This window comes from Camelina sativa, chromosome 3 (genome assembly GCF_030686135.1).
Source record: "Camelina sativa cultivar CO46 ecotype springtype chromosome 3, ASM3068613v1".
Classification (NCBI taxonomy): Eukaryota; Viridiplantae; Streptophyta; class Magnoliopsida; order Brassicales; family Brassicaceae; genus Camelina; species Camelina sativa.
Genome location: NC_141882.1, coordinates 2,418,666 through 2,442,730, shown reverse-complemented (window position 1 = coordinate 2,442,730; position 24,065 = coordinate 2,418,666). Strand labels below are relative to the sequence as shown.

At 36.5% G+C, this 24,065-nt stretch overlaps 5 protein-coding genes across 9 annotated transcripts; 2 read left to right on the top strand and 3 right to left on the bottom strand.

Moving 5' to 3' along the window:
* Positions 1–5,250: 5,250 nt before the first annotated feature.
* Positions 5,251–7,657, top strand: LOC104764417 (glycerol-3-phosphate acyltransferase 1). The gene is made up of 2 exons (XM_010487947.3): positions 5,251–6,412; positions 6,632–7,657. The coding sequence occupies exons 1-2, from the start codon at positions 5,549–5,551 to the stop codon at positions 7,499–7,501; spliced, it is 1,734 nt and encodes a 577-aa protein (XP_010486249.1). The 5' UTR covers positions 5,251–5,548; the 3' UTR covers positions 7,502–7,657.
* A 240-nt stretch (positions 7,658–7,897) lies between these two features.
* On the bottom strand, positions 7,898–9,614 carry LOC104764371 (uncharacterized). Of its 2 annotated transcripts, none has more exons than XM_010487892.3 (4): positions 9,303–9,614; positions 8,853–9,052; positions 8,229–8,665; positions 7,898–8,140 (listed from the first exon to the last, which is right to left on the bottom strand). In XM_010487892.3, exons 1-4 carry the CDS (start codon positions 9,457–9,459, stop codon positions 8,101–8,103), a joined length of 834 nt encoding a protein of 277 aa, XP_010486194.1. In that variant the 5' UTR covers positions 9,460–9,614; the 3' UTR covers positions 7,898–8,100. The 2 variants fall into 2 exon arrangements, with proteins under 2 accessions (XP_010486194.1, XP_087364160.1); XM_087508034.1 differs by having other exon boundaries at positions 8,229–8,681; positions 9,303–9,487.
* Positions 9,615–9,739: 125 nt separating this feature from the next.
* On the top strand, positions 9,740–11,087 carry LOC147946522 (uncharacterized). 2 transcript variants are annotated; one of them, XM_087508037.1, is made up of 3 exons: positions 9,740–9,873; positions 10,173–10,437; positions 10,767–11,087. In XM_087508037.1, exons 1-2 carry the CDS (start codon positions 9,789–9,791, stop codon positions 10,247–10,249), a joined length of 162 nt encoding a protein of 53 aa, XP_087364163.1. In that variant the 5' UTR covers positions 9,740–9,788; the 3' UTR covers positions 10,250–10,437; positions 10,767–11,087. The 2 variants fall into 2 exon arrangements, 1 of the variants encoding a protein (XP_087364163.1); XR_015594966.1 differs by having other exon boundaries at positions 9,807–9,873; positions 10,173–10,245.
* On the bottom strand, positions 11,007–12,384 carry LOC104764379 (uncharacterized). 3 transcript variants are annotated; one of them, XM_010487904.3, is made up of 2 exons: positions 12,223–12,384; positions 11,007–11,684 (listed from the first exon to the last, which is right to left on the bottom strand). In XM_010487904.3, the coding sequence occupies exon 2, from the start codon at positions 11,648–11,650 to the stop codon at positions 11,258–11,260; it is 393 nt and encodes a 130-aa protein (XP_010486206.1). In that variant the 5' UTR covers positions 11,651–11,684; positions 12,223–12,384; the 3' UTR covers positions 11,007–11,257. The 3 variants fall into 3 exon arrangements, with proteins under 3 accessions (XP_010486206.1, XP_087364161.1, XP_087364162.1); XM_087508035.1 differs by having other exon boundaries at positions 12,136–12,324; XM_087508036.1 differs by having other exon boundaries at positions 12,064–12,278.
* Positions 12,385–12,411: 27 nt separating this feature from the next.
* Positions 12,412–23,947, bottom strand: LOC104764361 (callose synthase 7). Its single transcript, XM_087508033.1, has 41 exons — positions 23,298–23,947; positions 22,984–23,084; positions 22,700–22,812; positions 22,517–22,604; positions 22,315–22,425; positions 22,083–22,235; positions 21,899–21,988; positions 21,720–21,811; positions 21,467–21,590; positions 20,859–20,993; positions 20,695–20,771; positions 20,523–20,613; positions 20,182–20,304; positions 19,986–20,103; positions 19,510–19,894; positions 19,223–19,283; positions 18,902–18,983; positions 18,768–18,817; positions 18,613–18,699; positions 18,410–18,514; positions 18,220–18,314; positions 18,042–18,123; positions 17,797–17,960; positions 17,566–17,689; positions 17,360–17,463; positions 17,100–17,211; positions 16,870–17,021; positions 16,581–16,690; positions 16,384–16,503; positions 16,231–16,299; positions 15,884–16,073; positions 15,692–15,803; positions 15,382–15,504; positions 15,190–15,308; positions 14,986–15,069; positions 14,666–14,778; positions 14,368–14,597; positions 13,455–14,252; positions 13,314–13,364; positions 12,984–13,169; positions 12,412–12,893 (listed from the first exon to the last, which is right to left on the bottom strand). The coding sequence occupies exons 1-41, from the start codon at positions 23,530–23,532 to the stop codon at positions 12,648–12,650; spliced, it is 5,805 nt and encodes a 1,934-aa protein (XP_087364159.1). The 5' UTR covers positions 23,533–23,947; the 3' UTR covers positions 12,412–12,647.
* Positions 23,948–24,065: the final 118 nt, after the last annotated feature.

Sequence of the window (24,065 nt, the reverse complement as noted above, 5' to 3'; positions counted from 1 at the left end):
TAGTTTGGGCTTCTCAAGCCTTTTAGTGAAAATTTAAGTGCCCCTCTCGTTTAACGATAATGAATTCTTGATGGGCTACATGATCATCCACGTAAACATAGATAGAGATAGAGGTCTGTGCAAGATTTTCATCAAGAATTAGTACCGCCGTTTCACTTCGATTAGAATCTCTTTGGACATACTACTTGCACATGTCGCATCTTGCACATGTTTTCATACATGTCTGTAACTAGCAAGCATTATAGTATGTGTCGCATCTTGCACATGTTTTCATACATGTCTTATCAGAGTTAGGCACAGTACAGCACAAAACATAATGAAAACAAGTTGTGATTTCTTATACACAGTACAATATACTGATTAAGACTCGTAGAACACAAATTGAAATTTCTTTTATTTAGATTATAATTTTAGAATAAAATATAATTTATATGATTGTTTTTAAAAGTTTTTTAGATAAAATATTATGCAATAAAATCATATGTTAAATATGATGGTTTAAAAAAACATCTATTTTGTAAATTTTATATTGTTAATTTTGTAATTTTATGTATGAGAAATGTTATGTTTGTTTGTTTTTATTTTAATTTGGAACATGTTTGATGAAAGTTTTTTAATATAATCCGTGTTTAGGTAAAATTTTATATATTTTCAACTGCACAATAAGATTTTGGAAATCATGATTATGTGTTTATATGCCAAGATTTTATTTCCTTTTACGTCTAACAATATATTTTTATGTTTAACATTATATATTTTATAACAATACATGAAATACTACATATTTTATTTTGGAAATTATATAAATCATTGGAATATTCTCTTTAGGAGGATTCTTTACGATATTCTTAAGTGTATTCATATAGCTCACGGATTGACCAATTGATCTATAACCTTTTTATGTAACCAAACTATATTTAATGTATAACCTATTTTGTAACCAACTTATAAAAATTATATAGTCTACAAAAAAAAGTTGTGTATTTTCGTTTTATTATATACTGGATCCATTGATAAAACTCGAGAGGATGATGCTTTAGATATTCTTACATTAAATAATAGATATACCAATAATTTGGTTTATAGTAAATTATTACAGTAGCGCCAAGCGACTGCGCAATAAATAATAGTACTACCATGAGCCGTTTTCTTTCTGTGGTCTATCTACAACTTAAATGAGCTCAAATGTACAAATTCCACTTATGATATAATTTGACAGAAAAAAACAAAAATAAACAAAAATAAATTGCAGCTATTTCTTTACAACTTAAATGAGCTCAATCCACTTATGATATAATTTGGCAGAAAAAAAACAAAAATTAACAAAAAGAAATTGCATTTATTTCTTATACTGCAAAACTAGATATATCGTCCCATGGTTATAGTAATTTTAATAAAATATACTAATCAAAATTTTCTCTATTCAAATCTAAAAGCCAAATAAATTGTAGTATTTGTTTGTCAAAAAAATATTTATTGGTCTTATCCAAAATTTTTGTCATATGAAAATACCTTGATTTGTCAGAAATCGTTATTTTAAAATGAATGTTACAAAAATGAACTCGAGCAGTGGATGAAGGCATTGTTATCTTAAAATGATGGGTTGTTAAATGTTATAAATTGTGTGGTGGTTGTGAAAATCTGTATATATGAGTAGCCAAAAGCATAAAGCGCATGATATAAATATTAAGTACGTGGAAAAAATCCCCCCCCCCCCCCCCCCCCCCCCCCCAAAAATGGAAAAAAAAAATTGGTTTGTGTGAAGTACTTAAGCAAAAACATCAATGAAATCGGCATGCTCTTAACTACCTCACCAATTTTTTAATTTTTTTTCAGCAATATTTTGCATGCACGTTTCTCCCCCATTAGATTCTTTGTTCAATATATTTCTTTATTTTAAAGTTCTTCCAGCAACACAGCAAATAATAATAATAATCATCCAAATTAACTTCAAATAACAAATAATTGAAAAATATATATTTAGTCAACATGCATTTTCTCGTTAGTCACCTACCCGACCAGTCCTCATGAGTATTGTTGCGTAATGCTTGAGGAGGAGACTCTGTTTTCTCGTTTTTGTATTGGGCGGCAAAAATTTCAAAAGTCGTTGATTTGAACCAATACATTTTGCTTTTATGGTTTTAACATTTGCTTTGAATGACTAGTTGGTCAAACGGTGTCAGTGTGTATGTTTAATGATATTGTGTTATAATTACTGTTAAGTTCAATGTTTTGGTTGATGTCACAAGTCGTGTTCCATTGGCATTTGGCAGTATTGATAACCAATCTTCAAAATGGTAACGTTTATTTTGTTTCCTCTGCCCATTAACTAAGTACTCGACCGACTCAAATAGGGTTTAACTGATCATTTATAATTGAAAATAGGAATGAATCCCGTGCAGTACGATCGATTTGGATTATTTGCAATTGTAAATTCGTTTGTCTCGTTTGTAATTATTGTAAATTTGTAAATAATGGCAACAGCCAAAGCGGTAGTAATAATATAGTATTCATAAGTAGGTAGAATCAAAACCGAGACAGTCCAAAACAAATGCCAAAAAAGAAAACACATTTAAGAGGTATGGATCTACGTGATTAATATAAATTAAAAATGTTCGTTACATGTACGCGTAGACGTAAACGTACGAGTCATTATGTTTTACTTTTAAGGATGATGTTATCCACTTCTATGATTCGATAACCTAAAAGATCCAGTTATTGTTATGTGGCTATCGTCTCAGTACGTATGCTTTTGACGTGGTGATGATCTGATTTGAGTTTTTTTTTTTTTTTTCAATTATCCATCATACAGTATTTTCTAATCACGATATATGTTTGTTTCACATTTATAATATTTTGAAATGTTTTCGACTGAATCTGGCAAAATAATGTTTTTAGAAAGTGGACTTTAGAGTTTATACTGGCCTTACCGGTGGAAGAAACCTAGCTAAAAAAGTGTAGAAAAAGAGTAATGGCATAGGATAACAATGACTACGAGAAGAGAAAGTCAACGAAAATTTGGAAAGTTGGTAGAACGAAACCTGACAACAGAGAGGGAGACTCACACGAGGACGTAAGTTTCAAAGCAAATCACCAAAACAAGTTCAGCAAAACAAGTTTTAAGTTTATGCTTTTATGCATCACCTCTTCCAATTCACATTTCTCTATGCTTTCATCAATTTCATTTACTCTAATGTCTGCAGAGTCATTTATTGTTTGACTTTTGCTTCTTCTACTCCTGTACACGTATGTCGACACGTTAGCTTATTTAGGTATCATAAATATGGCTTTATTATGTGAAAATTACCCTTTATTGAATAGGATACAAAATTTGTAATTTAAAATAAACTGACAACTGTTAGTGACTTAGTGTCAAGATTTGTTGACGTGTATAAGGGATAGGAAACAAATAATGATAAACATCATTTTTTTCCGAATCAAACAAGATTTGCAGTACAATGGAAGATTTAATGATGTTTGGTCGATCGTGTTTGCTATGATTGCCGACAAATGCGATATGTTAATACTATTTTTTTAAATGTTGACACATCGATATGTTTGGTAATTTATCTAATCTAAAATTATCATCTTGCTGCTTATCTCTTAAGTTTCGTTCAATTATAATTAGCGAAAGTAATGAGACATGTATGATGTATAGGTAAGGTTGGACTAGGACTAATTGTATCTATTGTGATTTTGGACTGTCCTTGCATTGCATATTATATATGATCATGACATAATTAGTGGCTTGTCTCAATTTATTCGTAAATGTCATTTCTGTTGTAGTTGATGACAAAAGAAAAATAATAATACCAAGTTGGTTAATTTTCTTAAGAACATGTATTCTTTTCCTAAAGTATTTTCAAGGTCAAGATATTTACAGTTTCGTTATAAAAAAAAAAAAAAAAAAAAAAACAGACGTAAAGATTTGTAATCTTCTCAAACATCACAACAGCAAAATAGGTTTACGATAAATTTTGTAAAAAAATGTTTGGATGATTATGTGTCATATATAAGAAAAAAGAAAAATTATGTCACCTTTGAGACTTATCAAATTTGCACCACCCATAATTATAGGCATCAACATATGTTATTTTCAACAAAATCATAACTTAAAAAGGAAAAAAACACTACATTTTGAAAAGTAAGCAAATTTGTACGTAAAAAACAAAAAAAAGAAGGGCCGGTCACTGTGTTCAAAAAAAAAAAAAAAAAAAAGAAGGGCCGGTCACCAACTGCATAACCTAACTTGTAAAAGCTCTTCTACATCTTTGGAGTTGGCAGAAAACAAAAGTGCAACCTTTGAAACTTGGGGTTGAAGGGGAAATCAAATTAAAACATATATATATACGCGATTAGTACTGAGCAATCGTGTTCACATATAATGTTATGTTCTTGAAAACATTTGGTTATAGATTCGGGATATTATCATATACTGATCGATATATATATATATATATATATATATATATATATGTTTTATATCCTGCGATTAGGTTTACTGCAATCCACTATGAAAGCAGATAATATGGATAATGGATGACTAAGACTGCATGCGTTTTAACCTTTTAGTGATAAAAGTATTATATGTGGGGGTAAAACATGACATTTTTTCTTCTTCTTAAGGATAGTGGCAAAAACTTGTTTCTTTTTGAATTTCTATTCTAACGTATATCTCTCGAATGATTGTAGGTGTAATGGATTAGTATGGTTGAATCAAGTTTCTTTCTTTTTCTATATATAAAAGGGTTTAAGATAAATAATTACATATCTGAATTTCCCTATATACTATCTCTCTATAGACTAGAGTATAGATAGGAATTCAAAACATTAAACTCTTTTAGTTTGTGAAAGAAAAAAAAAATAAAAAAATTCTTACACACATTATATTAAACTTATAATTGATCCTAATTTTAGAAAAAAATGGAACTCTCTAGACTCTTTGAGGTTTCACGTTTTTGTGTGTGTGGCCTTTAGCAATTGCTTTTTTTGGTAACACGATGCAGCATTGATCTTCCCCTAGAGGCTCCAAGTGGACCTGAGAAAGCAACATTCAACAGTTTTAGTAAAGAGGCCAACTTCCCATCATACACATCATTATACTGCAACGTAGTTGATAATCAATAATAGCCTTGAACTATACGATATATCATATATACTATGCGTATAGGGTAATGTATTGTTTCATTCTTTATGTGACATCTTGAATTCATGTATGCAAATAGGTTTAGTGATCAACCATAACTTCTTGGGAACAAACACACACATACATTCTAATTTAAGGTTTTACATAAAGAAAAAAACCATAAACGTTGTGGCATACAGTTAATGCGAGGTGTGTGGGTTAACCAAAATATAAAAAAGTAAAAAAAAAACAAAAACAAAGGGTCAACCTTCACACCACCTTTGCACTCGCCTATCATGTCATCATCACTGACTATATAAATCTCCTATGCAGCCTCTTTGTCCTCTACAGCACATTAACTCTTCTATTTCCTTCTCTCTCTCTCTCTCTCTCTCTCTCTCTCTCTCTCTCTAAGCCATAGCTATGGTTTTACCAGAGGTTCTAGTGATCCTAGCAGAGTGGGTTCTTTACCGTCTTCTTGCTAATTCATGTTACAGAGCTGCAAGAAAGCTAAGAGGCTATGGTTTCCAATTGAAAAATCTCCTAAACCTCTCCAAAGCACAATCGCCACACAGCAATTCTCATTATCAACAACAACAACAATACCAGTACCTCCAAGATTCTCTAAACCCTCTATTCCCAAGCGTTACAAAGTACCAAGAGCTCGTAGACAAAAACAGAGCAAGCTCTGTTTCTTCTGATCATCGTGATACCTTTGTCTGCGAAATCGATGGTGTTTTATTAAGACAACACTCGAGTAAACACTTCCACACGTTCTTTCCTTACTTCATGCTCGTAGCCTTCGAAGGAGGATCAATCATCAGAGCGATCCTTCTCTTGATCTCTTGTTCTTTCCTCTGGGCTCTGCAACAAGAGACCAAACTCAAAGTTCTCTCTTTCATAACCTTCTCAGGTCTTAGAGTCAAAGACATGGACAATGTTTCTAGATCGGTTCTACCCAAGTTCTTCCTGGAGAACTTGAATCTCCAGGTTTACGACATCTGGGCTCGATCTGACTACTCTAAAGTTGTGTTCACGAGCTTGCCGCAAGTGATTGTGGAGAGGTTCCTTAGAGAACACCTCAACGCTGATGATGTGATTGGGACTAAACTGCAAGAAATAGAAGTCATGGGGAGGAGATTCTATACCGGCTTAGCTTCAGGGTCTGGTTTCATAGAGAAACATAAATCAGCTAAAGACTACTTCCTTGATAACAAGAAGAAGCCAACACTTGGAATTGGAAGCTCTTCAAGCCCACATGATCACATCTTCATCTCCATTTGCAACGTAATTCTCTTTCCATACCCTTTTTTAACAAAAATAGATTTAAAGTTAATTTTGTTTAAACTCCCAAAATATCACACATTTGTTCGTAATTTCCCACAATAACACGTCTCCATTTCTATTTGCTAAGTACCTTCATTTTTTCCATTTTCTGTACTTTCTAAATTCAAAAAAGTAGATTAATGTCACTAAATAAGAATTTTGTTATTCTCGATCCCATAGGAAGCTTATCTTTGGAACGAAGAAGATTCCATGAACAAGAACAACACATTGCCTAGAGAAAGATACCCAAAGCCATTAATATTCCACGACGGGAGATTGGCTTTCTTGCCAACACCGTTAGCTACACTAGCTATGTTCGTATGGCTGCCTATCGGATTCTTCCTCGCTGTCTTCAGGATCTCCGTAGGAGTCTTGTTTCCTTACCACGTAGCCAATTTCTTGGCTTCTTTGTCCGGTGTAAGGATCACTTTCAAGACCCATAATTTGAACAACGGTCCTCCGGAGAAAGGTAGAAGTGGTGTCTTGTATGTATGCAACCATAGGACCCTCCTTGACCCAGTTTTTCTCACCACTTCACTTGGCAAGCCCTTGACCGCGGTTACTTATAGCCTAAGCAAGTTCTCAGAGCTCATAGCGCCTCTCAAGACGGTTAGCCTTAAAAGAGACAGGAAGAAAGACGGTGAGGCAATGCAGAGACTACTAAGCAAAGGAGATCTAGTTGTTTGTCCCGAAGGAACCACTTGTAGAGAGCCTTATCTATTAAGATTCAGTCCTTTGTTCGCTGAGCTGACGGAAGACATTGTTCCCGTGGCTGTGAATGCTCGAGTGAGCATGTTCTATGGGACAACCGCGAGCGGGCTCAAGTGTTTAGACCCAATCGTTTTCCTCATGAACCCTAGGCCGGTTTATTGTCTCGAGGTTCTGAAGAAGTTGCCAAAAGAGATGACTTGTGCTGGAGGTAAGTCAAGCTTTGAAGTTGCGAATTTCATACAGGGAGAACTTGCTAGGGTTTTGGGATTTGAATGCACCAATCTTACAAGGAAGGATAAGTATTTGGTTCTTGCTGGAAATGAAGGCATTGTGAGATAATAATCCGAATTTTCATTAGGGTTTTTTTTTTTTTTGTGAAACAAGTTAAATATTATTCAGGACTTAGATGTTTAATTCTCTATGGTTGATTCGTTTGGCATCATTTCTATTTTGTAATATCTCGTGGTATAATATTGGAAATGTTTGCTTATAAAATTTCGTTTCTGGATTCGTGTAGTCCACATAAAATCTCAACCTGTTGCTTTAACGCCATAAATTTCATTACTAGAACGAATGAAATGATTTCATAGTTAGTTGAAATCAATATTAAATGTAAACATCCAATAATAGTATATTCTTTAGGTAAAGAAGATATGTCATGAATGTTCATGCCCCTAAGTTTATATATATCACACATTCACACATCAAATATTTATCGTCTCATATCACACAACATTAACGTGAACGCCCATATTAATTTCATATCACATCAAAATTTAAATGTATGACTTAATATTCACAGCAAGAAGAAAAGGACTACATTTAATTTTAACTGTTCACACAAAGAATGGTTTCATTTCTTTGGTTCACATCGCTGGTTTCGCTTCACTGAAACTGAAGTGAGGATCTTGATATGAACTTAAGTAATGCTTGAAGCACTAATTGAAGTTTGCCTCTTTGGAAATGATATTTGCGATTCTACACAAGCAAAACAAAACTTAATGAACTAAGTAATGCTGCAGTGATTAGAAGTAACACTTAGTTAGTGATGTTTTGAATGCATTACCTTTCCCTCACATGACGAATCTCATCAAGAATTTCTGCAGTCTGCTGAACCTTTAGATTTTTGGGTTTATCTTCACGATTAAGTACCAAGGATGCAACATTTACAACAGTGACTAGTTCAGCTTCAATTCTGCTAAGTTTCTGGTCTATATTTTCCAAGTAAGATTCATAAGAAGACACTTCTTTGAGGATGCTACCAGTAGAAACATCTTCTAGTACATGACTACCGGTATCGAGAAGTTCTTGGTTATCCTCAAAATTCCTTTCAATAAGTTCACTCTCCTCAGAATCCAAAAGAGACTGGTCATTTTCGTGCCTGTCTTCAGTCGATTTGGGCTTTGGAGATACAATGTGGATTCCACCTGAACTGTTCTCTCCATCCTCTTGGAGATCCAAAGATATATTCCCTATCAGCTGTGTTTCCTTGACAGATATTGCCTGAAACCAAACCAAGCTTCTCAAGACATGGTTAGATAGATTTCTCAGACAATTGAAACGAAAAAGAAGAACCAAAACTATAACAGACTTTCTCATCTCGAGATTCGTTCAGTCTTTCTCAAACAAGTTTATACACTAGTGGACTAGGACTGGTGAGATAACAAGTGAGCTCTCGCATGTTTTATACCTCGTGAAGTTTAGAAGAAAGCGTATCGAGCAACTCAATACGAGCTTTCGCCTTGTCCAAAGCATGCGTAACTTTTTTCTTCTGAAGAAGCAAGTCTCTGGCATCATCCTCTTTCCCTGTTTGAACATTCACAGCTGCTTGTTTCCGTAGATTCTCAGCAGCCTCAGATAATCTCAGAAGTCTCAACCTATTACTGTTTGCTGGACCAACAACAACAACAACAGCAAAACCAAAAAAGAAATTCAAAATTGACATCAATCATTGAATTAAACAAATACTAAAACCCACCACATTCCCATCTTTCAACACTCTTAAGAAATTCACATCATCTTTTATTCTGAGATTGATATGATTAACTACTTGGGTATCTGAAGGCAGTAAACAAAGATTGATTCAATCTATTCATCTCCAATCAAAACGAAGAAGATTAGAAAATAATAAAGACTCGACCTTTAGCACGAGTGGATTCTGCCTCTGCGTGAAGCCGATCGAGCTGGGAGCGAAGAAGGTCAGAATTGGCGGCAGCGGAGAAGCACCTGAGGCTCTTCGGAATCCGCCGAAACCGAGCAACCACCAGCGGAGCCCCGCCGATGCTCGTCGTCACCATCTTTGGTCTTCTTACAAAGCACACACGCGCGTGTGGATTGGAGAAAAAACAATTTCTATTGTCAACCCGGTTGGTTAGTTCCACAAACCGATATTGAATCTAAACCGGTCACACAGACTTTTCCAGCTTTGACGTCTCCGTCCAATTTGTTTCTTCTGTCTGATTTTAACATTCAAAATCTGAACTTGAGATTATTCCATTCCTATAGATCGAGAGCAGGAACGTGCTGGTGCTTTGTTTTTACCGGGTAAATTTTGAAACTTGGATCGGGTGTTCCCAGATTTGGTAGTCTCGAACGCTTCTTACTGGTGGCCTGGAATCGATCAGATATGAACTGGGTTCAACGCAAAATCTACCTTTACAATGTCACCTTCGGGCTCTACATGCTTGATTGGTGGGAACGATACCTCTTCAGTATCCTTTTTTAATCGTTTCTCTCTCTCTCTCTCTCTCTCTCTCTCTCTCATTCCTGCTTAATTCGTTTATCCTTTAATCGATCTGATCTTCTGATTGAATATGCAAGTTTTCATCTTTACTTCGTTGGTCATTATTTGGTGGCACTAAATTCTCTTATGTTGTGTTGTCGTCTAAAGCAATGTGTCTGTTTCAATCTTAGAATTTTGTTATCATGTTAGAATTTTGTAATTTACGAGGACATGAGATCTCTCTGTTTGCAACTTCGTGGCCTTTCCTCAACTCTTTTTTTTCTTCAGATTCTTTGGTGGTAGTCTTGATGTGGTTCGTTATATACAACGGTACACGCTACTTTTCGGAGCTCTACCAGAGGTAAAAAGACTTTATGCACACCTCTAGGTTGTTGTTAAGTTTTCCTTGGCACTAATCTTGCTTTTGTCGTAACACTTTTTGGTATGTATTTCTCTTTGCGAGTTTGGTCTTATTGTTATATTAGTGGACCTCTGAGGAATTAGTGTAACGATACTATATGCTTTGTGGCGTCATCTTCAACTCTGAAACAAGGTCCATGGACTCTCTCATGATTACCTAGTTCATGTTTTCCTAAGATTTTTGCCAAAAAAAAAAAAAAAAATAAGGGATAACTGCAGCATTTTCTTAAACATTATCTTACCTTCTCTTGTGCATTTAGTTGGGGTAGAGATATATACGTCAGACCATCTTCTTAATCCTCCCCAATAAGTTGTGGAAATTGGAGATAGACAAGTCGTTGACTGCTGCTTGCTATTTGAATCTTTCTTAGGCTTCTTTGAGAAGCATTTTGAAGCTCTACTCTAATAGTATTCTATTTGCACTCGCAGCGTAACTTAAATATCTTTATCTTTGCATTGCAGGCATTTGACATGAAAACAGGTCTTATTTCTCGCACGGTAGAGCATGAAAAGCCTGGAACCTCCCCAAAGGCATGCACGTTTGGTTTCAATTTCTGAGATATATACCAACAAAAACCTCCTTTTCCAGCGTCACCTCTGATTTTGTCAATTTTCCTCCAAAGGCTCTAGGACTATTCGTATGTCTCTGTATCATTTGTTCCCATGTTTTCGAAATCAACAGAGCTTATTTATAGACACATAAGATCGCAAGTCTTTCTGTTGTATTTCCAAATCACTTTGATAAAATGACCAAAGCAATACTACATTATTGGTTTCTTGTCCTATGACCCAGTGAATACTATTACAACATTACAGAAAGGTCTTCATCCTTTCGATTACAACAAATATTGTACTGTATATAGTTGCAGGCTTTAAAGAACTTGCGCATTACAGCATATAACAGAGCATGATTTTAAGAGGGAAACTCTGTTCTAAACATATTAAAACGAAATTTAGGAAGAATCAGTAACCCAATCCTTTGGCAGTGAAGACTCGAAGATCTGAAACAGTAGGGCATGATCTCTCTTGTCTGGTTTTTTTGAACCAAATCCTTGACGCAGACCATGTTCCCTTCCTTCTTCCGCTATTCTTTTCCTAATAGCTACCAAAGAACTTTGTTTCTCAGAAGCTGCCTCGTCCTTGACATCTCCATCTTCAGTAATCTCTTCTCCTCCATCTTCGCGTCCGCCTTTCTCTGGTCTTCCCCACCATTTGTTTGATACAGTTGATAAAGCGCCTGATGGGAATCCAGATTTGAACTCGTCTAAAGCTGCCATTGTCTTAGTCAAATTAGCGTTAGCCCACACATTGGACTTCCCCCCACTCTTGTTTCCACCATGCTGCATCTTCGTCCTCGGTTATGGATGATGTTAGAAACCACTGTAATCAAGAGAAACATGAATCAAAAGGGAAAGAAAAAAGATACTAGTAAGCACCACTTTTCACCATTAGCTAATCTGGGGAACAAGACCAGCAGCAGATCAAGAAGAAGACTTAAATGTTATCTTCTTGAACAAAACCGCATAGAGAAAAAGGTTTGCAATCTCAAAAGCACAAAGACACATTACAGTAACTCTGCTACTCTTATGAACAAGACCCCAGAAGCTTCAAGAATCAAACATAGAGACTCAACTCAACACTTCCAGAAATCAATATGTAAGGCACCAGATCTGGAATCAGACAATAGTTCCCTAAACGACTCAAACGTTCGTTGGTTTCAGAAAAGGGCAGAGCTTTCCCAGTTTTCATAATTACATACCCAATGATTGCATTAAAACCCTAATTTCCATACGACTGATAAACCTTTCTTTCTGCATCCAAGATTACCTACCTAAAACGTGAACTTTGCTTTGAAACATTCGGTAGAGAAAATTTATCACAAATAGATACTGGAGGCACTACCGCATACGATACGTACCAAGAAAGAAGCTTCGTTTCGTCTATCTACGGATTTTCTCCACCGAACGGTTTTTCACTTTCTCAGGTGCTCTTCTTTAACAGTTTGGCTTTGAACAGAGACAAGGTTCAAAGTGTAATTTTGGCATTTAACTCTGATACATTTTACTATCCTTTTGAAAAAGACATCTTTTGTTAACAGACAAATTAATGGTTAAAAGCTTTTTGAATCATGTTTATATGTCCAAAGGAATTGTTTATACACCTACTTGAACAAATGGCCTAGGCTGAACAACAACATTTTCTATGAGTATGATGAGGTCTTATCTCAGGTGGTCTAAACATTTTTTTCTATGATCTCAAAGACAATTAATTATACAGCAATAACAGATGAAAAAGAATGGAGATGAAAGAAAAAATGGAGAAGTAGAAGAATAGAGCGAGCCACTACTTGGTGGAAGGTGTCTCTTTGTCTTTCTTCCCGGCAAGAATCATAGAGATCTGCAGACCGCGACTGAAGGCTTGATTAAACAACAATCTGGTCTGGAACTCAGACACAAATGGGAACCACGACAAGACCGCAATGGGTGTGAATATCAGAAGCCCCATTATGTACTCGTAAGCTCTCCCTAGCTCTTTAACCGAGTCCCAGAATCCTAATCCTTTGAACACGCTACGCAGCGCTTGCCCGATCTTCAAAAACATAGCAACGGATTAACAAACTTATCCTTCTACTGAAAGAAGGATTATTTTTGGGCAGCTAAGAAATTTGTGTGGACTTACAAGAAGAAGAGCCCAACCAGTAGGCAAGAAAGCGAGGATGGAAGCAAAGAGATCTGCGATCGTGAGGCCGCAAACTACAAATAATACAGTCATGACTGACAAGAAACCAAGGAAGAGAAGCGCCTTGAGAATTCTGAACATAACCTGAAAATCTGTACCAAATTTCCGTCTACCCATTGATACCATCTGTCAAATGGTTAAACAACACAATCATCAATGTGGAAAACAGATAAACCATTTGTTTTAGAACCATCAAACAGACTTGGCTGAAAATTTTGTGATTTGGAAGTGGGTGAGAAAGCTCAAAAAGATTTGTTTTGGAGCCTTTACCTTTAACACAAGAAGAACTGCCAGCAAGACAGCCCAAGAGAGTCCATAAACCTTAAAAAAAGAAAGGTGCAAAGTTGTTGGGGCTTCTCAAAGAGGGAGGCATCAAAGCTTATGCGAAATAATAAAGAGAAAATACTATACCAGAAATGTTGTGTGCCGGTGAGCGATGTTGAGATGGTAGACAATTCCATACTGGTAAAGGAGGAAACGCAGTGCGAGTAGTATCTCGAGAACCCTTCCTCTTAAATTTGTGTGCTTGAGGTGTTCTTGCTCTGTATCCCACCATGATTCCCAACTTTTGTCAAGAACTATTCCAATTCCACCGCGGTTTCCCATCCATCGTTTCCAGTCAGTCCAATCGTCCACCGTCTTTTGCCACTCAAACCCAGATGGGTTGAATATAAATGGCGCAAACAACCAAGAAGTCACCAGGAACCACATTGAAAATGTGATGTAAATGTAAAGACTTGAGCTACGGTACGAACTCCCATAAACTTGATACACAATTAGTAGTATGACCAACTCCAGTCCCTTAACAAAGTGGCTTCGCGAGTATAGTCTGTAGTTTTCCGCAAATTTAGCATGGAAAACAACAAACCCTCGACCAGTTGCTCGGTACTTAGAGCCTCCATGCAAAATCGTCCTTCCAAAGTAATGCGCTTTTGTTCCCAGCTGAAACGTGAAGAAAACAGAGGCAAGCTGAAGCTGCATTATGATGAAATCACCCAAGGCCGTTCGGAACCCTTTTTCTAGGCCAATTTCCATAACCATTGGTAGAACCATCAAAAAACCTAGCTGAAAAACAGATTGGGCTGCTAATGCCTCCTCGAGGGCTTTGGACTGATGTACAGTTGCACTTTGCATGATCTCCTTTTCCAATCCGCTCAATACCAGATAAAGACGCCCATAGAGGAACACATATACTGTGAGCACCGTTATCTGAAACAGAAAATATATGTTTTTTACTTCTCTGATTAGTCCAAGACTCCTACCATAAGTGTAGGGCAGTGTCTCACAAGAGGAAATAATAATTTCAATGAGGTATTAGGCATACCATGCTACTGAAATAGAAACCAACTGTGGTGAAGTAGAATGAGAGCATCCTGTAAAAATCAAACCGGCGTCCAAGTCGGTAAACGTCACGACTAAGTGTTTGTTCTCCATTGCCATTCGCAACTTTGGCTTCAAAAAACGAAATCTGATTCATCCCTACATCACGCCCTTTCCCTGCTTGAATATACTCGTGATGTGTGATGTAACCCCCACGAAGAGTTGAATTGTACCCTGGATGTTTACCATAATTAGCCATTACAAATATACAAGAAATAATGTTTGTCAAGAACGTTCTGTACCTGCAAAGATATCTTCGCTTAAGTTTATTATCTTTGAAGCCTTGCTAATGCCTCCCCTCGTGATGTGGAAGATTCTATCAAATATATCAGGATGGCCGTAATGGAAACGCACCCTGTAAAAGAATCGTGAGTAAGTTTCCAAAAATTTCAAGCTAGTCTTCTTTCCAGAAGAAAAAGATTCTAACTCTAAGATAATCTATTAGGTTTGATAATGCAGGGACTGCTACTTTAAAGTCAGATTTGAAGCTACAACTAGGAAGAATATATTCCCTAGCTATATTTAAAGTCAGATTTGAAGCTACAAAGAATAAGAAGAATACCTCAGAGGATTTGCTAGAACACGTTGACCAATGGTTACAAAACTTGTTTCTTGATTCGACATGAACCAAGCTAGGGATGAAACACTGCAGGGTCAGAAAGAAGTCAGACGAGAAAGAAATAGAATATTTCGATACTTTAGTGCCAAAATTAGGAGACATGAGCATTAAAATCAAGAACAACCGAACGTATGAAGAATCTCACACCTTCCAGTAAATATGTGTTCACGAATACCCAAAATTGTAGGATTTCTCTTGCCACGTCGACCTTCATCAAATTCCTGTAGTACATTTCTCATTTTGAAAGACTCTTCAAAGTAGTTGTCCTGAAATGAAAACAGGAATGAGAATATATTTGGAATCAACAATATAGTTCAGGGTTAGAGAGACGAAACCTACCTGATTCATGTCTATGGTCTGGAGTGCTTCGCCGCGAGTGAAAATGATGGCATGGTTTTGATTCTCCGGTTTTCCTTCGCCAATTTCAGTGGGAGGGCCGGGAAGTTTGATACGATATATTTCCTATAAAACCAAGAACAAAGTTCAGGACACATAGGTTAGTAGGTTACTATATCTGAGTCCTACGTGGGACTGGCAATAAATAAGTATTTATAAATTTGATAAGTATTTCGTTGCGATCTAAAACCAGGTAAGCAAGGACGTGGGCTATATACATATGAACTTGTGAATATAAATTGCCTTTGCATACCTCATCTAATTTGTCACATCCTTTGAGCAACACAGAGTAGAATACTTTCTGTGATTTTCCATTAACTGTCTCCTCCCTTTCATCTATATAGGCAACACGCAAGGACGGATACCTAACCATAATATGTATGATTAAAACTAAGCTAGAAGAATAAGCATGAATTTTTTATTTCAAAGAGGAGAATTTTCTTACTTTAGCATGAGCTGTAAAATATTATTGTAACAACTCCGGTCCCGGCTTTCACTTGACTTTTTCTGGTTCCCATAGACCTGACATGACACGACATATGTGAATTTTAAATCTGCAAGAGCTCGTGCACGGTCACTAAAAGCCTTTTGATCATCTTCATTTGATTCTGAGGGAAGATAGCCACCATTGGTAGCTGCAAGATGAAAACAGAGTTCATAATCAAAGCTTCGTCGCAAGCAAGATTAACTTTACAAAAAGTTATTTGGAAGATACTTGGGCAGATAAGGCCAGACCACAAAATCTATAAGGTTAAAACATTCAAATTTTGAAAATGGATAGCAAGTACAAACCATTTTCTCCAGTGTATTCCTGGAAACACTGAAGTTCGAGAGCCATTCTGTAGTACATCATTCCCCTAACTAGAAATAATAAGGAATATTAGGGGCTGCAAAGCGAATACAACATATTGTTCAAGGAAATCCTACAGCGTTCTGATAGTATACCTGTCCTTGAAAGGGTCTGACCTCTATAAGATACCCATTGGCGGAGTTGCTCTGCCTTGTCTTTCTCAGATAAATTCCGTTTCACATCATTTATACGTTCACAATAATTTGACCATTCCTCTGTTATGCAGTAATTTTCATTCAGTAAACTTTAACTTTGTTATCAACACGCACAAAAGCACCAGATAGAAGCTTACCCGGATATATCCTCTGGAGGTAAAACAAAATAGTTATTCCATCTTCGTTTTCCTTGTTCAGTTCGTCCTCCGAGTAGAGAACATCCTCTTTGTAGTAAGGAGTTAAGACACTACACATAAATTTTGGAAATCAGTTGTTACTTGCTTTCAAGTTCATCTCAAATTAGTATTCTCCAAAAACCAACAGAGAGACAAACTTGGATCATGTCTCGGACCATTCTAACTTTCATTTATCAAAGCTGTGAGAGTCAATAGTATTTTTCACCGGGTATTAAGCTAAAACATGTACCTAAAGGATAACATGTCACGAACTCGGGGAGCATCTGGCATATTCATGAATAAGGAATTTGCAAAGAATGTCATACGACGACGAGCTTCCAAACTTTGAGGGATATTTATTGCGGATTCTTTAACAGTCACAAGTAACAAAAGTCTTACAACCTACAAAATTAGAAAGAAAGAATGAGATCCAAAAGCAGAATATATGGCTGTTCAAATTAGACATAAAAAATTGAGTACCTTTTCCCTCCAAGATATGTTCTGAGTCAAACGAAGATCTATCTTTTCAAACCTTTGTTCTTTTTTGTCGCTTTCAATACCACCACTCTGTAAATGAGCCCTTTCAAGGATTCTACAGGTAGAATGACAAAGCATGTTTAGGGAACTTTTCTGGGCCTACGCATTTAAGGATTGTTGGAAACTAGAGAGAAGAAAAACAGAGTAGCTTTTCTTGCACAGAAAATGAGGCAATATTTTACATATGAACTATCAGGACTTACTCGTGACCATTAACCATAACATCCTGCGTGATGATTTCAATAATATCCTGGAGAACATTGATTATCTGAGACTTGTAAGTTTCATCTTCATCATAATCACTTAGCTGTAAACAGGACCAAAATTCATTTAGAGAGGGGAGTACTAAACACAAAGAAATGGGAAGTATTGGTATTGGACTAGAAAAAATAATCTATATTTACATTACCAGGATTTTTAAGAATTTCTCTAGCTTGTCACTGAGCAAAGGCATACCAGTCATCCGGAATTCACTCAAAAATCTGTGTTGTTGGATGCTAATATCTACTTCATAGCAAATCTCCCTTACAATCCTAAATAGAGTGGGAGAAAGAAGTAGTATAGTTAGTAAGCCATCCCCAATTAGGTTAAAATGGAATGTTGGGGACAATCTAATAATGACAGAGAAAAGAGTCCTCACCGTTTATCAGATTCATCTTGAAGAAGACCATATATTATGTCTCGCACGGTTTCATAAGCCTCAACCACTGCGTAATGCATATAGTATTCACTTTTAATTTTCTTGAATAAGTCGACGTCCTCTTTTCCCTTGAAATCTTTCGCCATGTCTAATGCTATTGGAATCTATTACCAAAAGGTAAACACAGTTCAGCAAGAGAGTTATGGATAGTGTGAAGAGGTTACAGAGTGAGCTGTATTATTTACCTTGCTAGCAAGCAAGAAAGGAGGCCATTGCACAACAGAAACATCTCCAGAAGACGAAGGTACAAGTAGCAAATCTCTATCCCTACACACCAAAGAAGCAAAGAACACGAGTATGTTTATGAAATGAACTTAGGGGGCAACTGATGAGTCTATATACTAGAGAAAAAAGTCCTCAAACCTATCGCTGATCAGATCTTCATCCCGCATAGTAAGTATGAACTTATTCCACATCTGTGAGAACCTTGCTATGTCCTTTTCGTCCACCGTTTCGTCCTGCATTACTCAAACATTACTATTTCACCCACAAAATGAAATTTATTGGCATACACGTCTTATCCCCATTAAATTTGTATGTGTGCGACTAATACCAGGTGCCTTCTCTTTGCATGACCTAGAGGTAACGGAGTAAGTTTAGTACAAAAAGCATTTGGAACAAATTTAAATCTGGACCGCAACATTCCAAGTGTCCGTATCTGCAGAATGATAAATGAAGGTTAAATAACTAAGAAAAAGTATTACATAAGATTCTCATTTATAAAATTTTGCGTACTAAGAAAAGCGCAACAGTTACCTCCCCGAGATGGCTGAAGGCTCCATAAATCCCACCAAATAGAGTAGAGAATATGGCATACCATATTTGCGTATCCATAAAATAAACCTGAACATCAATTAAACTTCAGGGTATTGGAAATATTCTTTTTAAGTTATTCAATCAAGATTACTTACCAAGACAATCGGACCCCATATGGATATGATTACTCCAATGTTATGAGTGGCTGCATGAATATCATATACGTTAATATAATAAAAGCAGTTAATAACAGTGCATGAGGATGCTATGAATATAATCGGATCACTACCATTTGGAAAGAACTCGTGCCACTGATAATTTACGACATGCATATCCCATATTAGCTTCGTTGGGTTGACAAGTGGTAATATCTGTCCAGGCATCAACAATAATAAGTAAATGTTAAAGTATAACTGCAACAAAAAGATGCTTATAGCAAAGATTTAGACCATAGTAATGGCTACCACCTGCCTAATAGACATCATAAAGTGAAGGATTAGAAAGCTAAATGAGGGTATGGTTTATTGTAGACATGTAAATATGAGAGTCTACAATCATCAGAAGGAAAAAAAAATTGAGTTATAAGTGTCAGTACAAGAAGCTAATTCACCTCCACATAATAGCTGAAGGCGAGCTTGCTAAGTAACAGCATGACCCAAAAGAATGTATACCTAAGACCATATGAATTGAGAAGAATTAATCATCTGGAAGCATAAACAAAGTTGTAACCAATATTATCGTACCATGTCCAGTGTGCAGCAAGAAATTATTTGCAACAATAAAAACAAAGCATTCAGAAAAAGAACAGCAGCTAGCTAGTTTTCTCTCAGGAGAAAAAGGATTATAAGGAAAAGATTAGAGAAGATAACTACAACGAATAACATCATTTTTTCTTACTTGAAAAGTGCAAACATTTCTTCATGCATGCCTCTGCCAACATACAATTTTGGCTGAGCCCACCACATGATAAATGTGACAATCCGCATGTTTGATCGCTCCATGATTCTCCGCAGAGGTGGAAGTAAGAAAAACACAGCAGCCAAAATATTTGGTAAGACATATAAGGCAATAGCATAGTCGTATAACGACTGATGAAGCCAACTCCCAACCCAGTTGCTGAAGAACTTTATTAGTCCAGTTGGATTCTGGACTGACTTCGAGTAAGTAATTGGCAACATGATGGCCCACATGGCTGCCATTAAAAATTTTGTGATGTACCGCATAATTTGGGAAAACTTTAGGCTCTTCCAAGCACCAAAACTAAGAATCAAATCCAGTGTCGCTGCATTTCATTAAAGAACAAATGGCTAAGCCAATATGGTATAAACTTTAGCATATGGATAATGTCAAACTGAAACAGAATTAAAAGTTACCTTGTAGAAGATTAAGAAAAGCTGAAGTGATGAAGATGGTCAATACGTTTCTAAAGACATCCTCAGAAAAAATGGCAAGAATAGATCCTGACGGGTGCCATGCAACTATTATCATAGTCTGAAAAATCATAGAATTACTACACATATTTATGTAACAGAGCAGAAGTGAAGTGAGAATTCTAATCTACAATCTTACCTGTAGAGACAATATAAGGAACATCCACATTCGGTCGAAACTTCGATAGAGGTTCCAAAACGTGCGAGCTTCAACAAAATTAGTTTTGGGTTTCCTTTTTCCATGAGTGACTTGGTCATGTCTCTGCAATTAATAAAAACTCATTGGTAATTTTCATACAGGATGAAACCAAAAGTATACTGCGTTCAACTAAAGATGGATGATCGATGCAAGTAAGAATTTGAATATACAATAGGCTAGTCAATCCATCAAATGTTTCCAAGGTAATGAAAATGTCCCTATTAAAGATAAAGATTAAAACCATACTGCATAAAGTAGTAATAAACACACAAAATTAACACCTGATTCGGAAGTGGTGAGATCTCATCAGTGTGGATGAAAAAATCTGCCTTAAAGTTCATTGGCCATTTCAGCCTAAAACACCTCTTATCCCTGAGAATTTAAAATGAATGTGCTCACATAGCCACACTTGTCTAATATATATACATAACAGATCAAGCTAAGCTGACTCACCAAAAGTACTCATTCAGATCATCGTAGTTTCTCCATTTTGAGTGGCTTGCCTTTCCCATTTTGTTTCTCCTGACTTCCTTTTCTCACAAAAGAAGCTGCTTTTCTTAGTAGATTGAAGCAATATGCAAGGAAAAAATACGGTACTGGTTCGGAAAGTTACGTACCTTACGTAAGACCTGGTAGATTGGTGTTATAACATTCCTTAAGAATGCTTCTTCGTCTGGTGCACCTGCCTCATATGTGTCCCCAGTTACCGGGTACACATTGCCAAATAGAATTCCATGGACTTCATTGGCCATCTACACAAGAAGATTTAAGAAAACAAGATAGTTACTTAAATGTATGCCTACTGTACCAGAGATTCTTAGAAACATTTCGACATATTGGCCATAACATATTCCAAGAGAATAGTATGAGAATACACTAAAGGACTTTTCATTTAGTAAATCTCAGGTAGACATTAAAGATATGCAAGACTCCACATCATTTTTGAATATCAGATCATTACCAACTAAAATAATGTAAAATAGTTAGGCAATGTAAATACGCATTTTAAAAGCTGTGTGCGTTGCTAATTTGCTTGTCATCTAGATAAATTTATTATTCTTGGTTCCTTCAACCTATTCTAATCAAATCACTGGTAAGGTCTGCAATTCAACTTCTCCAGTTGTCTTCCTCAACTTACGACTCACTGATTTGCTTTTTAAGCTTGACTTGTAGAAGCATCATATAAACATACATGAAAGAAGAACAGTGAACTTAGAGAACCTACGTTGTGGAAAATGTAGCAAAGGCATTCAGGCATGAAGCGAACATTTGATGCTTCACCCCATATGAGAAGATACAAGCCAATGTATAGAAGGCTCAATTGTTGCTCATTGCAACCTGGAGGGAACCTGCAAATAAGAAAACCATCCACCAGTGACCATAAATTTTAGAGTAGGAGAGATGTAAGGGGAAATAATGATTGAAATCCCAGAAACGCTAGTAATTCGATGAATGAAAGTGACGATCATTTACAATACCTCAGATAAGATTCACACCGCAAATACTTGCACCACGACCTATAATTCTTGAAATACTTTTCCATCAACTTCCTCACGGTGCTAGGCTTCAACTAGATTTTCCTTTAAGTTAGTAAATTGTATGCAATCTCTTTCAGAAAAGGAAGTTTAATGGTCTCCCACAGAGTTCTGACAGTTACCTCGACATAATTCTCGAGATCCCTCTTTCTCACATCAATGTTGGCAAGTAGCAGTATGAGATGCTCCCTCTGATTAGCTACATTTCCTCGCTTTCACCATGAAGATAGGAAAACTAATCATGAGACATGTCATGGAATACAAACCGAAAGACAAAAATAGCAAAGAATGAAACTTGAAAGTTACCTGAAAACCAAAAACCAAAGCAAGCCACTCGAGAATATCATTAAAAGATCTGCCACTTTCTCTATCCACTTCATCCAGGTTGGTCGAGCCTGAATGAAATCTTGGCCGAGGAAGATTGTCCACATTACAGACAGCCAGAATTGCGGCCTTAATCTAAATTTTAATGAGAAAAAACATCAGTGAGAGTTCAAAATGATGAACAAGTTAAGTAAGCAAAATTTGCACACGCAACCTCAGGAAGTTCCATCACTGCGGTTTTAGCCCCTACAGCATAAAGCGGAAGAATGTTGTAGTGCTCATATTGTTCCTTCTTTCTTTCAACTTCTTCAGCATACCTACGGGTCTACATTCCAACAACAGCAAAATGTCAAGTAACACAATTACAGTCTTCATGGTAATATATTATCAAGGATTGTAATGGAGCACTAATTGACCTGTTCATCTATTCTTGCTTGAGGAACCACTGTCTTTAAAACATCATACAAGACGGTCGCTATCTGGTAAAGCTTGGCCATCTCCTCCCTATAATGACAAAACCGACAGAAGCAAAAGCGTTACGAGACATCATTTAACTCTTTCTCATGTAACGAGTAGAAAATATTAAGAAGAGATCTCACGGTGTCTTTTTCCCTTCTCCATCTTGTATATTATTCTCATAAAACTTCTGATAGTACATCTGAATTTCTCTCGGGTCACTCTTCGCCAACATAGGTTCTGTAGTCTCTTCCTCCTAAAAAAGGAAAACAAAAGTCAAGAACTACTATCTCAGGATACATCCAAATGTAAGATTGTCAAGAAAATTGTTATTGAGTTCACATTTTGTTTAGGCTTTAGACACACAACTGAAACAAGCATTTTTTTATCTAAGAGAAAAGCATATCAATCATGTAATCTATATTACCTTCTCTAATTTGTGCAATAGATAGGTCTTAAATTGACGGACGCCTCGTCCACTTGATGTTGGATCCATTCTATGAGCCTTCTCAAATGCGTGGAAGCGACCTAATGACAGAAAATAAAGTAAAGTAAGAATCTTGATATTCACATTCACAACCACAATACTTCCCGAATGCAATCAAGATCTAGTTATATGAATAACAGAACATATCACAAATCTGATACACACACTGCCTCTGTAGTAGTCAAGTAACACTGTAAACTGATTAAGTTCCAACAGAGTGAGAGATAAAAAAAAGCTGAGAGATCAAAACATACAGAGGTAAGCAACCCTAGGGTTATCTTCTTCAACATCATTAGCAACACGAAGAATGGGAGCAATGGAAGCAAGAGAAGAAGGAACAAGTTCGCTGTCAATTGCACTTTCATCTTCGTTAGGATGATCAATCATCATGGTCCCAGCTCGAGTCATCCTCCGAGAAAGAGACCGAACCGGCTGCATTTGAGGCGGCCGACCATCTTCACCACCTCTACCACCACTAGTACTCGCCATAGCACAGATTCCTCTAGGAAGATTATCTTAATACCCATCTTCTTCTTCGCCCCCTTTTTGTGGTTATATATGTGTGCAAGAGGGGAAGCGGGAATAGGAGACGAGGATAAGATTCGTGGAGTGGGGTTTTGGGTAATGCGATTGCTCTACCAGGAAGAAACGAATTAAGGAATTGATGATGTCTCGTCGATTTGAATCTTCCTTTACACACAGAAAAAGAATTGATTTTTTTTTTAACTTTCAGCGGCTTTTGAGCTGTGGGCTTTTTTGCAATTTAGGGTACGAAAGCAAAACCCAGGACGAGGTTTTTGAATCCCCCTTTTTGAACTAATTAGTAGTGTGTGTGATTTTTAATGACCTTTCTCTTTCCCGGGAATGTCTGGAGAATTGCTTCTCCGTTGAGTCCAAGCGGAGCAAGAAAGAAGACGGCCACGCAACGGCTATAGAGTATCTGGCTACACTACATGTTGTTTTACGTTTTTGATTTATAACAACGTGACATTATTGTGACACGGAACTGTAAACAACGGGGT